Source organism: Lagenorhynchus albirostris, chromosome 15 (assembly GCF_949774975.1).
Source record: "Lagenorhynchus albirostris chromosome 15, mLagAlb1.1, whole genome shotgun sequence".
Lineage (NCBI taxonomy): Eukaryota > Metazoa > Chordata > Mammalia > Artiodactyla > Delphinidae > Lagenorhynchus > Lagenorhynchus albirostris.
The window spans coordinates 83,045,644-83,061,395 of NC_083109.1; the positions used below are offsets into that span (position 1 = coordinate 83,045,644).

At 41.4% G+C, this 15,752-nt stretch overlaps 1 protein-coding gene across 4 annotated transcripts in view; it reads left to right on the forward strand.

The window, feature by feature from the left end:
- The first annotated feature begins 659 nt into the window (after positions 1 to 659).
- Positions 660 to 15,752, forward strand: part of USP42 (ubiquitin specific peptidase 42) — a 34,811-nt gene continuing 19,718 nt past the window's right edge. For 3 of the 4 annotated variants that reach the window (XM_060122394.1, XM_060122396.1, XM_060122395.1), the window contains exons 1-3: positions 660 to 743; positions 4,860 to 5,109; positions 7,223 to 7,423. In XM_060122394.1, coding sequence (XP_059978377.1) covers positions 4,869 to 5,109; positions 7,223 to 7,423 — 442 coding nt within the window. In that variant the 5' untranslated portion in view covers positions 660 to 743; positions 4,860 to 4,868. Of the gene's footprint in view, positions 744 to 4,859; positions 5,110 to 7,222; positions 7,424 to 9,558; positions 9,824 to 15,752 lie in introns of those variants that run through there. The other variant, XM_060122397.1, reaches the window with a different exon arrangement.

Below are 15,752 nucleotides of genomic sequence, written 5' to 3' on the forward strand. Positions count from 1 at the left end.
TATGGTCTGGCCCTCCGTTGCAAGAGCAATACTCGGATCTGAGATGAGATCTTGACGGGATAGGCGGGGTTCTGCCTTTTCTGGAGCCGGGTTTCTCCGCTTCCAGTAACAGTTGTCGAAGTCTGATGGCGCGCTGGAGCACCGCTGGGTCCGGTGTTCTTCAAGTCCGGGTCTCTAGGCCGAGGGGCGTCTCCCGGAGCCGTGTCCATTTGGGGGGGCCAGGTGTCCCGCGTGGGCCGTGCACCCGCGCGGGCCGGACTGAGCGCACACGCCGCAGGGCTGTCTCGGCCCTCCCGTCGCGGCCGCCGAGGGCCGCGCGGTCGGCTCCAGCCGGCCGCTGGGGAAAGACCTCACCCGCCCGCGCCGTACAGCTCGGCTCCACCAATCAGCGCGCTCCTTCCGCGGCCGACCAGCGCTCCAGTGACGCGCGGGCCAGCCTGCGCCCGCGGCGCTTTGGCGATGGCCCCTCCCGCGTTAGCCCGGCTACTTAGCTGCGCGCTGCGCCTCTTGTGCGACGGCCCCTGGGCGGCGGCGCGTGCGGGCGCGGCCTTGGCGCGCCCCCTGGCGGCCCGGCGGGGCGCTGCGGGCGCGGCGCTGACCCGGAGGCGGCGGCGGCGGTGCCCGGATGGAGGCACGTCATTGTCCCCCGCCGGGCGGCTGGGCTGTGTGCGGCGGCGGCGGCGGCGGCGGCGGCGGCGGCGGCGGCCGCCGAGGGGGATGGAGCGAGCGCCGAGCCGGGTCAGGTAAGCTCCCGCCTCTTTCCTGCCCGCCGCTGGCCGGCGTGGGGCCCGCGGAGCGCCCCGCTCGCCTCGGCCGCAGCTGCCCTGGCCGCCCCTCTGCCGGCGCGGCCCGCCGGGGGCTGGCGCGGCCCCTCGCCCGCCGCCCCCTCCGCAGCGGCGGGCCGCCCGGGACCCCGTCGCGCCGGTGGCAGTGCCGCCACCGCCGGCCGGGCCTGGCCGCTGGGGAGGGGGCGGCGGCCGCAACGGCCGCGGCGGCCGGGCTCCCAGATCGCCGGGCTGCGCGGGGAGGCCGGACCCCCCTGGTTGCCCATGGACACTGCCCTCCCACCCCCACCCGGCCCAGCCCGCCCCTCTCGGCCCGGGGGCTGGGCCCGGCTGGCTGCTCCGGGGCGGCCAGGCCCGCATGGGTCTGCCCGGGGTGGGCGTGTGCCGGCCGCTGAGCCGCCCGGAGTCCCCGGGCCGCCCACCGCCCCCCGCGTGGCTGCCACCTCCCGCCCCTCGGAGCCCCGGGCTCGCCTCCCTGCCCCCACTGCGCCCCCCAAAGAGACAAACTTTCCCACCCGGGCGTCCCGCCGGCCCGCCCGCCGCGCCGGTCCGTCCTCGCGGGGCCGTCCACCTGGCTAGTCCACCGGGTGTCCGAGTTCCCCACGCCTGCCGCCGGGCGGAGCGGGCACCCTCGGGAGGAGAGGAGGGGCCGGCTGGCCCGGCGTCGCGTCCCCCAAAGCGCGTGTGCCCTGGTCCTGTTCTTTATCTTCGGGGCAGGAAGACCCAACTTACCTGAGGCGGGGGCGTGGGGGGGAAAGGGCGGTCAGTTTCAGATGTTTGAGATGAAGATTTGATGGGACAGAAGTTTTACCATCTAGGACTTTAACCTCGCTGTAATGAATGCAATTGAGATTACTTTTGTGGAATAGCTCTTTTATATTACGGGAGGCCTTAGGGCTTAGTTATTTATGGGAAAACACGTTGGTTATTTAAAGTAAATACACTCAAATAACAGTAAAACTGGTTGAAAAACTAGTTAGCCCCTAAAACAGCAGTATTTTAGGTTCTTGTACGTTTTAGTGGAGTCTCAAATTTTAACTTGTACATTTGAAACATAATTGTCCTCTTCTGATTGTATTATTCATTCAAAGTGTATCGGTGTTGTGAATAATCGGTTTCACTTATTTGTATCTAGGGTCAGTTTCACTTCTTTTCTGTATCATTGAATTAAGTCTACAGAGTTTTTTTTGTAAAAGTTTAAAGCAAAGTGATTTGTTTCCTTACAAATAAGTAAAATCCAGGTTGTCTTTTTAAAGCTTGTGAGTTTTCAAATGGAAATGCAACAAGAATGTGGGTTACATTGTTTATTAAGAAGTACAGGTATAACAGTTTCTTTTTGCATGTATTTATATTTTTACCACAATGTATGTGGAGTGCCATAATGTTCAAATAGCCATATGCTTATTCTTTTAAAAATGAAAAAGAATAATGTATTCTAGCATTTGGTCACCACAAGGGAGAAATACCATATAAGGGACAGCATTTTAAAACTTTCAAGTAAAACATTGTAATTAAAGCAGGTACACTTAATGGAAACAATTGAGAAGTCACTTTGTCTCATTCCTCCACACACATCCAACCTTGATTTTTGTACTCAGTTTTTTTCAAACATGCTTTTGTAACTTTTTGTTTGTCTATCATCAGGAGGTGTTGAGAGAAATTTAAACTTTTCATTGAAGTAGTTGCTTAAAAGTCCTGAGATTTATTTCAGTAATGTTTAGAAGCTTTACTGAGAGTAAAGAACATGTAACATCTGAATCCTGAGCCCTACGCAACATTGTTTGGCTTCCAGAAAGGTTTTCTCCAGCTTAATACCTGATGGTTTCAGGGTAAGAAGTCATTGGCTGAATATGCATCTGAAGGAGAATGGATGTTGTTGGTTTTCCCAAATTATAATGCTATGTGGTTATCAATGACTCCGTTGTATGTTTTCCTTGGGTTTTTTTTCTTAATTAAAGAGTTGTTCCCCCCCACCCCGCGATCCCCCCAAAGGCAACTGGAGCAAGTAAAATGGTTTTATTTAGTCATTTGTTAATGATTGTCCTGAAGGGATGTTTATCCCAGAAAATCAAGGTTTTTGCTATTTAACATTACTGTAAATAAGGCTGGCTTAATCGTCACTGTTTTGGCTTTCTTCTTCCTTTTCCTCCTCCTCTACTTCTTTTCCCCTTGTTTGTCTTATTCTTGCCTCCACACTGTTTTGTAATTTCTTTTGACTGTCAGATGAGGAAAGTATAAACTTTATTTGGCTAATATGGCTCAGGCTTTCTTCCTGAATAAAGGTCCTGTGTTTTACCTAGATTGACTTAAAATTTCAGTTCAGTTTTTCTTTTTGTTAAGATCTAATTAACATCTTCTTCTCTATTTCTACGTAAGATTCCAAAAATATTTAAGTTTGTACTTTTTTGGGAGGTGATAATCTTAATTTAAATCTTTAATTTAAAATCACAACAGAATTGAGGCTTTTAAACAAACCTTATTGTGAGTAGACAGTGCATCGTAACATTTGTTGAAGTGTCACGTACATGGGTAATTATTTTACTGTGCTGAATATTTTTTAAAACAAGTTTTAAAGGCTATTCCTACTTCAGAATTTTTAAGGATTAAATGAGATACTTTATATAAAACAGTCAGCGAAAATTGGTGCTAGGAGCAAACACTGGTTACGTCCTGTCTTCACAACTGATTCATTTGTTCAACACATGTGTGGAGAGCTTTCCTTGTGCCAGGTCAGGGCATGTAAACAAGAACATGATGGAGAGCCGCAGGCAGGATGGCTGTGAGCGCTAAGGTGGAAATCTGGAAATCAGCCCGAGGGTGCCCAGGGTGCCACCAGAGCTTCCAGGAGGGGTTCTCAGACTGTCTTGGGGGAGGGGACTATCAAGGAAAGTGTCCCAGAGGAAATGAATTCTAAACGGAGAAGGTGTTCACTGGCTGGAGGTGGAAGGGTGGAGGAAGTTTGGGGAAAGAACAGCATGTGCAGAGCCTGGAGAGAGAAGACAGGACAGGACCAGGGGCACGGAGAGGCTCCTAGGGCGGCCAGTGTCCAGAGTCCGGGTGTCGGGATGCTGGGCCGGAGGCACTCGGGGCCGCCTGGAAGATCGTCTGCAGAGCAGTGGCCTCTGCTAGATTTGGTTTCCGCTAGACAATATGGGAAACGTTCCTAAAGTGCTGTGTTGTGGAGTTTGGTAGAGCCCAGCCGGGAATGTTGGGCTTGGGACCTTTTCCCAGTAGTGACTAGTTTGGGTAATAGTTGCTCCATTTCGTAGACCCAGTGGATTCTGTCCAGTCTCTCATAGGTCATTATGAAAATTAAGTAAGTTAGTGTGTGTTCAGTGGGTGACACAATGCCTAGCACATAGAAAGTGCTCAGTTAGTGGTGGCCCTAAGATTTTAATAGGGTTCAGAGAGAAAATTATAATTAAGTACTTTTATAACATGTATTTGTGTTCCAGTTTGATGTAAGTAATGCCTTATGGACTTCATTTTAAAAAATCATATATGCGAAATAAATGAGCCTCTTCAAAATGTGTTTCAAAAGTGAGACTTCCTATATTAAAAAAAGTAATATATTTCAAACAATGTCATTTTGGACTTTAAGCTTCAAATTAAAGCTAGATTTTCTTTTCATGTAGTTGAGACTTTTCCTTGAGGAATTATATATGAATTGAAAATTGAGCCAAATGTGTTAGTGCATTTCACATTCTAGGTTTAAGCAAGGGAGAGAAAAAATATAGGTACTTTGTGAATGTATAGAGTTGGAAATTGAGATACCTGATTATAAAACGAAATATCAGATTTTCAGAGGGCATGAAATAGAATGACAAGATCTAATCAAATACTTCATTGAAGATTTTATAATTAAAAATTGTTGGCATGTTCAGATTAGCACAACAGTAAATATCCCAAGGAAATTATTACAAAGTTAAAAAATAGTGTTGCTTTTGTATTGGGGTGATTTGTTGGAAAATTAACCTAGCCGTTTTTAATTGTTTTCAAAGATCTAATGGTAGAATAAGTAGATTACTCTTCTTACCTTATGAAACAAATGTATGCTTTTCTCATCTTTTACAGAGGTGAACAATGACCACAGGTGACAAAGCTTCAGAATCTTCAGACCCATCAACCTGTCAGAACCAGCCTGGCAGTTCTGAGGCAGTCTCACCTGGAGACATGGAGGCAGGTTCTGCCAGCTGGGGTACTGTGTCTTCATTAAATGATGTTTCAAGTCACGCGCTTTCTTTAGGACCAGTACCTGGTGCTGTAGTTTATTCAAGTTCACCTGTACCTGAAAAATCAAAACCATCACCACCAAAGGATCAAGGTACTACTTTCTAGAAGAATCACTACAAGAAACTCCTGTATAAATGCTGTCAGTGGGTTGGTAGTTTCAGAGAGGGGCTTATTTTGCAAGATACACTGCCACCTGAATGGCCAGCAGAGTTACATTATTTGACAGGCTTCATTTTCCTCTGCTGCTTGTTCATGATTAACATATGTATCATAGCAAGGTAAGATTATTTTTAGTTACTATGAATTTATTTGTTGAATTAATTGTTGAATTCAATTATTAGTTGAATTCCTAATTTTTTGAAGGATAAACTTTGTTTTGGTGAGAATTGAGATGGGCAAGCATTTCATTAACTTGTCCGTTAACTATAGTGCCCTAAGTAAATGTCTACCTTTTAAAAATTTAAAGTTTTTTTTAATGTTTTTAAAAATGGTTGCCTTTTGACAAATGAGCTCCACCCAACTTTGTTTTTGTTTGTTTAGTTTTTGCCAGTTAAAATCGTCTGTAGAAATAAAGCTCTTTGAAAGCGAGCAGATCCTGTAAATGTTACATTATGTATAAAGCCAGGTTAATGTGGTTATATTTGTTAAAACCCATGCTGATAAGTAAGACATTGACACTTTAGTTGGTACTCCTGAGACTTTCGGATTTGGAAGCTTTGAAACCTTAAGAGATTAGTTCCCACACAGAACATTGTTTGGTCTAGAATAATTTGGTTCTCATGTTGTTTTTTGTTTTGAGTCTTCCTAGTGCGTGTGATATTGTGATGTGGAGGTGGGTGGTAGGATTTGCTGAAGGTGTTTTGGGTGACGGGACATTTACATCACAAATCAAACAACGTAACTGAATGTTATACAGAGGGGTTTAAAGATCTTTATAAGCAGGGCATTCCCACAGGACATCCTCTCACAGACTCCAGCCTCCTGTCACCTTGCTGGGGCTCCTCTCTCTTCCTCAGGATTTAGTTTGTATCACCCCACCTGGCCCTTTTGGGGGCCCTTGTCACGCTCTTTGAACATCCATTTCTCCTTTCCTGATTTTGATCTCCCTTCTTCAGGAAGCTGAAGCCTGCCTTTTTGCATGCTTAAACACTCAATATTGCTATTAAAGTAGAGAACCATCTATTGGGCATCTCAATCTTTGGTAGTACTGAGGAACTGCTGAACTTTTGAAAAAACAGTCTTGCTGTGGATGATTTTTGACCTTTCCTAAATAAATTGTTTTTGAGCCTCGCCTGAGTATCATTAGCAATCTGTTTGTAAGTTTTAAAAATAGATAAGAAATTTTTAGACCATGTAGACTATACTTATGAGTATGTATAGTGATGCCTAACAGCCTGTTTCCCTGCTGGTAAATTTGGGATGACATCACTACCAACCTTTAGAATTGAGAGTATCCGACAGCTAGTGAGGACTGAGGAGGTGAGATGATGGTGAGGATGACGTGCTGCTGGGGGTACAGAACATGAGCATCCTCAGCACATATTACAGGGAATCGACTTTCCTGCACTTTTACTGTGTTGTACTTTGTTTATTTTTAAAATTATTTTAATGAAAAATTTTAAGTAGGTGCAGAAGAGAGAATAATTGTAATGAAGTCTCACGTGCCCCTCAGCCAGCTTTGATGTTTATCAGCTCCTGGCCAATTATACCTCCACCCACTTACTCCTCTCCCCACTCCCCATCATTTTAAAGCAAATCCAGGACTTTATACTTCATCTATAAATAGTTCAGTGTGTATATTTAAAGAAATCATGTCTGAAAATTAAAAGCTTTTTATATTAAAAATCCAGTCAATGTGCAGATTTCCCTGGTTGTTGTATAATTTTTTTTAACAGTTGGCTGTTGAAATCAACCTCCAAACAAGGTCTATGCTTTGCATTTGGTGAATATCTTTTAAGTTTTTTTTAATCTGTTATATGCTGCCCCCTGCTTTTTTTGTCCTTGCAGTTTGTTTATCAAAGAAACCAAATCATATAGAGTTTCCCACATTCTGGGCTCTTTCTTTTAAAATGTCCCTTTCTCCCCTGTATTTCTGGTTAGCTGGTCATAAGAATCTTGATCAGATTCAGGTTTGATGTGTTGCTATTTATTCAGCTTCGGAAGTATACAAAGCTTTCTTTTTAAATATTTGTTTATTTTTCTAGCTCTAGGTGATGGCATTGCTCCTCCAGAAAAAATTCTTTTCCCATCTGAGAAGATTTGTCTTAAGTGGCAGCAAACTCATAGAGTAGGAGCTGGGCTCCAGAATTTGGGCAATACCTGTTTTGCCAACGCAGCGCTGCAGTGTTTAACTTATACACCACCACTTGCCAACTACATGCTATCACACGAACACTCCAAGACATGTAAGTGTTCTGTATTATTTTATGTGTATAGTGTTATGGTATGCTAACCTACTTTCATTTTTTTTCTCTGAAATGAAAGTGAAGCTTTAAGCCAAGAATTTGATCATCACTAAGGAGTTGGTTTCTTCTTTTAGAAATCATGGAGGAAGACAAAGATTTACATTCAGGTCGCATAAAAAACATTTTGCACATAATTTGACCTGTAGAATTATTTTAAAAGAAACATATTTTATCAGCATTTGGCATTTCTGAAGCCCCTGCTGGCTTTCTGCACTTGCTAAAAAATGTGACATAAATGTCTACTGTCAACAGCTTGGGACAAGCAGGGCTAAGAATCCCACTTCTCCTGGCATCCATCCTGTGTTGAACGCTTGATTCATTTACAGGCTTTAAGCATTAACGGAGAGGAGCCTCTTGTCACTGGTCCTCACCTCCTGGAAATTCATGCAGGACTTTCCCTTTAGTGTGTGAGAGCTCGGTTTTCAACCCAGAGGGCAGGAAGTTAGTTAACACACGTTATGTCTTTAATTAGGTGAGAGCCAACTCCGTGGTCAACTAGTGAAATTCAGAATTTAGAACATACCCGTTTTTTGAGGTTTTGACCTTCTGCATATAGTGTTGTACATACTCTTCACCCTTGATAAGTGAAATCTCCCTGTTCTTTGATCTACATTAATGTGTGTGTGTGTATGTTAGGGTGCTGGTCCTTCATTATTAGGGTGAAAAAAAAGCCCCTTGGTTTCTTTTTGAATAGCCCTTTACTTTTTTGTTGTTTTTTTTGTGGCTTGTGGGATCTTAGTTCCCCCACCAGGGATTTATTTATTTATTTATTTATTTATTTGGCTGTGCCGAGTCTTCATTGCAGCACGCGGGATCTTTGATCTTCATTGCGGCGTGCGGGTTCTTTAGTTGTGGCATGTGGGATCTTTAGTTGAAGCATGCGAACTCTTAGTTGCAGCATGCATGTGGGATCTAGTTCCCTGACCTGGGATCAAACGGGGCCCCCTGCACTGGGAGCGTGGAGCCTTAGCCACTGGACCACCAGGGAAGTCCCCCGACCGGGGATTGAACCTGGGCCCTCGGCAGTGAAGGTGCCGTGTCCTAACCACTGGACCACCAGGGAATTCCCAAATAGTTTTTTACTTAATGGAGAATTTAGACTCACTCTTCTAAAACTTTATTCCCCCAAAGAGCAAAATTATGGTTTTAAAGAATTTGGAAAGTACAGAAAATTTTAAGGTAACCAAAAGAAAATCACCTAGAATCTCACCATCAAGAGGTGTTTCTTATGCCAGGGTTTCAAATCACAGAAGGAAGATTCTGTTTGCCCTCATTTTCTTCCTTTTTAAGTCCATAATTCATTCCCCACAGACAGCTTTCCTATCACTTTTGCACTTAATGAAAGTAGGATGTGGATGAAAACCCAGCACTGGCACCTGGACAGAGAGAGAGAGGATGGAGACGAAAATGCAGACACTCGGGGTATCCAGAATTAGGTGCCTGTCTTTTATAGGCCATTGGTAGTTTTCTCTTTCTCTCTGTTTTCTCAGCTTTATTGAGGTGTTGTTGATAAACAATAAATTGCATGTTTAAAATACACAATTTGATGCATTTTGACATTTGTGTATACCCATGAAACGATCCCCACAGTCTACATCATGGACATACTCATTGCCCCCTAAAGAGTCTCAGTGCTCCTTTGAAATCAGCCCCTCCCGCCCTTTCCTGTCCCTCATCCCCTCCACCCCAGGCAGCCCCTGATACGCTTTCTGTTTGCTACCGATTAGTTTGTATTTTCTAGAATGTCTTCTATGTGGAATTACGCAGTATATATTTTTATATTGGCTGGCTTCTTTCACTCAGCACAGTTATTTCAGCATTATTCCATGTTGTTGCATGTATTAATAGTTAATTTTTATTGCTGAGTAGTATTCCATTGTATGGATAGATGTACCACAGTTTGATTCTCCATTCACCTATTGATGGACATTTGGGTGATTTCCCATTTTGGGCCATCACAAATTAAGCTACTATGAGGACTTCCCTGGTGGCGCAGTGGTTAAGAATCTACCTGCCAATGCAGGGGACACCGGTTCAATCCCTGGTCTGGGAAGATCCCACATGCCACGGAGCAGCTAAGCCTGTGCGTCACAACTACTGAGTCTGCGCTCTAGAGTCCATGAGCCACAACTACCGAGCCCATGTGCTGCAACTGCCAAAGCCCGCGTGCCTAGTGCTCTGCAACAAGAGAAGCCACCACAATGAGAAGCCCATGCACCGCAACGACGAGTAGCCCCCACTCGCCACAACTAGAGAAAGCCTGCACGCAGCAACGAAGACCCAACGCAGCCAAAACACAAAACAAAACAAAACAACAAATTAAGCTACCTTGAAGTCTTTGTAAGGACATGTTTTCATTTCTTGTGGGTAAATATCTAGGAGAGGAATGGCTTGGTCCTATAGTATGTGTGCGCTTAACTTTAAGTTACTTCCAAACTGTCTCCCAAAGGGATTGTGATATTTTACATTTCCACCAGCAGTGAATGAAACTTCCATTTGTTCCCTATCTCCCCTAATACTTGGCGTGGTCAGTCTTTCCAATTTTAGCCACTCTAATAGGTGTGTAGTATAATAGTATCTTACTGTGGTTTTAATTTGCATTTCCGTAATGAATAATGATGTTGAACATCTCTCCATATGGTTCTTTGCCATCTGTGTATTTGCTTTGCTCAGGCGCCTGCTCATATCTTTTGCCTGATTTAAAATTGCATAGTTTTCTTATCGTTGAGTTTTGAGAGTTCTTTATGTATTCTGGATAGAAGCCCTTTATCAGATATGTAATTAGCAAATGTTTCCCAATCTGGAGAAAATAGTCTCCTCACACTGTCTTTCAAAGAGCATGTTTTTAGTTTTGAAGAATACTACTTCATTATTTTTCCATTGTTATCATCTGTGCTTTAGGTGTTGTATTTAAGAAATCTGCCTAACGAGAGGTTGCAAAGATTTTCCCTTTATTTTTTAGCAGTTTTATACTTTTAGTTTTTATATTTAGGTCAGTGATACATTTTGAGTTAATTTTTATTTGTGGTGTGAAGAATGGATTAAAGTTCATGTTTTTCAATATGGATATCCAGTTGTTCCAGCACTATTTGTTCAAAAGATAGCCCTTTCTCTACTGAATTGTTTTTGTACCTTTGTCAAAAATCAATTGATCAGGGCTTCCCTGGTGGCGCAGTGGTTGGGAGTCCGCCTGCCGATGCAGGGGGTGCGGGTTTGTGCCCCGGTCCGGGAAGATCCCACGTGCCGCGAAGCGGCTAGACCCGTGAGCCATGGCTGCTGGGCCTGCGCGTCGGGAGCCTGTGCTCCGCAACGGGAGAGGCGCAGCAGTGAGAGGCCCGCATACCGCAAAAACAACAACAGCAGCAGCAACAAAAATCAATTGATCATATACATATGGATCTATTTCTGGACTCTGTTTTGTTACACTGATCCACTATCTGTCTTGACACCATAGCACAGTGCCTTGTTACTATATATTTAAAAGTTTTGAAGTCAGGTAACTTTTCCAACTTTGTTCTCCTTTTTCAAAGTTGTTTTGGCCATTCTTGGTCCTTTGCATTTCCAAATGAATTTTGAAATCAGTTTGTCAATTTCTACAAAAAAGCTTCCTGAGATTTTGATTAGGATTGTGTTGAATCTGTACATCAGTTTGGGACGAATGACATCCAAACAGTATTGTCTTCTGACCCACAAACTAGGTATTTATTTAGGTTATCTTCAGTTTTTCTTAGCTGTGTTGCATAGTTTTCAGTATACAAGTACAATTTGTACATTTTTTAATCCGATTTATCCCTAAGTATTTCATATTTTTGAAAGCTATTATAAATGGTAATAGTTTTTGAATTTCGATTTTTGATTGTTCATTGTGAGAATATAGAAATGCAGTTGAACTTTGTTTATTGATCTTGTATCCTACAACTTTGCTCAGCTCCTTAATTCTAGTAGTTTTTTTAATACAATTACTTGATTGATGCCCTTATGATTACTTAGAGGCGTGTTTTTAGTTGCGAGATGATTGGGGATTTTTCGGAAATTGTCCTGTTACTGATTACTACTTTAATTCCATTGTGGTCAGAGAAGATACTTTTATTGTTTGAATCCTTTGAAACTTGAGACTTGTTTTATGCACCAGAACGTGGTCTAGCTTGTTAAATATTCCACATGTACTTAATAAGGATGTGTATTCTGCTGTGTTGGTTGGAGTTTCTATAAATGCTGATTATGTTTAGTTACTTGATAATGTTGTTGAGGTTGTCTTTTATGTCCTTTTACTGCTTTTCTGTCTACTTGTTCTATCAAATTTTGAGAGAGGTATGTTGAAATAAAAGAAATTTTTGAATGTTTCTTCATTCTGTTCTATCAGTTTTGCTTCATGTATTGTGAAACTCTGTCACTTAAGGTTATTATGACCTCTTGGTGAACTGACCTATTTATAACTTATGAAATGACCCTCTTTATCCCAAATAGTATGCTTTACTCTGAAATCTGCTTTGTCTGAAATAGAGCCACTCCAGTTTTCTTATTAATGTTAGCATGGTATGTCTTTTTCCATCTTTTAACTTTTAACCTATTTGTGTTTATATTTAAAGTGGATTTCTTGTAAACAGCCTATAGTTTGTTCTTGTTTTTTAATCCAGTCTTACAGTCTCTGCCTTTTAAAATATAAATCATTTATATTTAATGAGAGTATTGATATGATTGGTTTTACATTTACCATCTTGCTATTTGTTTTCTAATTGTCCTGTATTCTTTGTTCCCTTTTTCATCGTTTTCTGCTTTCTTTTGGAATGAGTAATTTTATATTTCCTCTCCTTTATTGGCATATTTTCTCTAACTTTGTTTTCTCTTTTTAGTGGTTGCTTTAGGGTTTAGGATACATTTTTAACTTACCATAGCTTGCATTGAGATACTATTACATTTCTTGTGTAGTATAAGGACTTTATGACAGTATACTTTCATGGTCTCTCTCTAGGCATTTGTGCTATTGTTGTCGCATGTTTTATTTTTACTTAATTTGTATCCACATAATATATTGTATTATTTTGCTTTAAATAAAATTTAAAAGTTTTAAGTAGTTTGTTAAGGTTTCTTTACCAGTCTTTTATATTTACTTACTCTTTTATCATTTCCACTGCTTTTAATTCCTTTGTGTAGATCCAGACATCCATCTGGTATTTTTTCATATGCCTGGAGGAATTCCCTTAACTTTTCTTGCTGGTGACAAACTGTTCTTTTTGTTTGTTTGTTTGGTTGGTTGGTTTTCTTAATAAATTTATTTATTTATTTATTTTTGGCTGCGTTGGGTCTTCATTGCTGGGTGCGGGCTTTAGTTGCGGCGAGCAGGGGCTACTCTTCCTTGTGGTGCACGGGCTTCTCATTGTGATGGCCTCTCTTGTTACGGAGCATGGGCTCTAGGTGCGTGGGCTTCAGTAGTTGTGGCACACAGGCTCAGTAGTTGTGGCTCATGGGCTCTAGAGCGCAGGCTCAGTAGTTGTGGCGCCTGGGCTTAGTTGCTCCACGGCATGTGGGATCTTCCTGTACCAGGGGTCGAACCCGTGTCCCCTGCATTGGCAGGTGGATTCTTAAACACTGCGCCACCAGGGAAGCCCCCAAACTCTGTTTTTTGGGTTTTGTTTTATTTATTTGTTTGTTTTTTATTCTTGGTCTGAAATATTTTTATTTTGCCTTTTTTTGAAGCTAAACTTTATTTTGAGGTAATTTTAGATTTACTTGCAGTTGTAAGAAATCACACAGAGGCCTCCTATGTACCCTTACCCAGTTTCCGCCAGTGGTGACACTGTAGTTCAGTCTCACAGCCAGGATATTGATATCGATACAGTCAAGGTACAGAACATTTCCATCACTAAGGATCATGTTTCCCTTTTATAGCCAAGCCCACTTCCCTCGTGTCCCCACCTCCTCCTTAATCCCTGGCAACTACTAGTTATCACTTCTATTATTTTGTCATTTCAAGAATGTTACATATGTTGAATTATATAGTAGGGATTGGCTTTTTCACTCCACATAAGTCTCTGGATATTCATTCACTTTGTTGTGTATATTAATAATTTGTTCCTTTTTATTGCTGACTAGTATTCCATGGTATGGATGGACCACAATTTGTTTAACCGCTCATCCATTAAAGGACATCTGGGTTGTTTCCAGTTTCTGGATATTATGAATAGAGCTGCTGTAAACATTAGTGTGTAGAGCATATGTGTGAACACAAGTCTTTATTTCTCTGGAATAAATGCCCAGAACTACAGTTGCTGGGTCATAAGGTAGTTGCGTGTTTAGTTTGGTAAGAAATTGCCAGGTAGTTTTCCAGAGTGGCTGACCAGTTTACGTTCCCACCAGCAGTGTATTGCGCTCCAGTGGCTCTGCATTGTTGCCAGCATTTGGTGTTTCACTATTTTTCATTTTAGCCATACGGTAATGATGAGTATAATGATATCTCATTGTAGTTTTAATTTGCATTTCCCTAATGCCTAAAGGTCTTGAACTTCTCTCCATGTGTTTATTTACCATCTGTATATATCCCCTTTGGAAAATATCTCTTTGTGTCTTTTGTTCATTTTCTATTGTGTTCTTTGTTTTTATATTGTTGTTTTGTTCTTTATATATTCTAGATATTAGGTCTTTTTCGGATGTATATTTCCAACATTTCCTGCCAGTTTGAAGCTTGTCTTTTCATCCCCTTAACAGGGTCTTTCACAGAGCAAAAGTTTTAAATTTTGGTGAAGTCCAATTTTTCCTTTTATGGATTGTGCTTTTGCTGTCAAGTATAAGATCTCTTTGCATAGCCTTTGATCCTAAAGATTTTCTCCTATTTTTTTTCCTACAAGTTCTATAGTTTTACATTTAGGTATGTGATCCATTTTACGTTAATTTTTGTATAGCATGAGGTTTAGTTTTTCTGTCTGTGGATGTCCAGTTGCTCTAGCACCATATGTTTAAAAGGCTATCTTTCCTTCATTAATTGCTTTTGCACTTTTGTAAAAAAATCACTTGGGTGTATTTGTGTGGGTCTATCTCTGGGTCCCCATTCTGTTCTGTTAAGGTATGTATCTGTCCCACAACACGGTTGGTCTTTGTTATTGTAGCTATGTAATAAATCTTGATATCAGGTAGAGTGAGTCCATCCACTTATTCTTTTTCAAAATTGTTTTTTTCTATTCTGGTTCCTTTGTCTTTCCATATAAATTACAGAATAATCTTGTCTATATGTACAAAAAAATCTTGTTGGGATTTTGATAGAAATTTTGTTAAACCTGTATCTCAGTTTGGGGAGAATTGACGTCTCTACTATGCTGACATTTCCAGTCTGTGGATGTGGTGTGTCTCTCCATTTACTTAGATCTTCTTTACTTTGTTTCATCAGTGTTGTGTAGTTAATCAGCATGTTTGGTTTTGTTAGATCTACACCTAATCCTTTTATTTTTTGAGGAATTATAAGCATCATTATATTTTTAATTTTGGTGTTCACATTTTTATTGCTGGTATATAAAAATACATTTGATTTTTGTATATTGACCTTACTGACTTCACTTAATATTTCTAGGCATTTTTTTTTCTTTTGGGAGTCCTTGTATTTTTCTATGTAGAGAATCATGTCTTATGCAGATAGGGACATTTTTACTTACTCCTTACTGATCTGTATCCTTTATTCCCTTTTCTTGCCTTATTTCACTGGCTAGAACTTCTAGCAATATGTTGAATAAGAGTGCTCAGAGCTGACATCCTTGCCTCATTTCTGATCTTAGGGGAAAAGCATTCAGTTTGATGTTAGCTGTAGGTTTTTCCTTTTTATCAAGTCAAGGAAGTTCCCCTCTATTTCTTTCTTTTTTTTTTTTCCTCTTCTATTTCTGTTTTACTGATTCCCGCTTTTTATCTTGAATGAGTGTTGATTTTTGTCAATAGCTTTTTCTGTGTCAAATTGATATGATCATGTGAATTTCTTCTTCAGCTTATTAATATAGTGGATTACACTGGTAGATTTTCCAGTACTGAGTCATCTTTGTATCTCTGGAATAAACTCCATTTGGTCATGATGTTTATTTTTATATTTTGCTGAATTTTTGTTAAGGATTTTTACATGTGTTCATGAGATATGTCGCTCTTTAATCTTCTGTTTTGGTACCACCTTTGTGTGGTTTTGGTATCAGGGTAATACTAGCTTTATAAAATGAATTTGGGATATGTTAACTCCTGTTTTTCGGAAGAGATTGTGTAGAATTGATGTAAATTCTTATTTAGTGTAGAATCCATC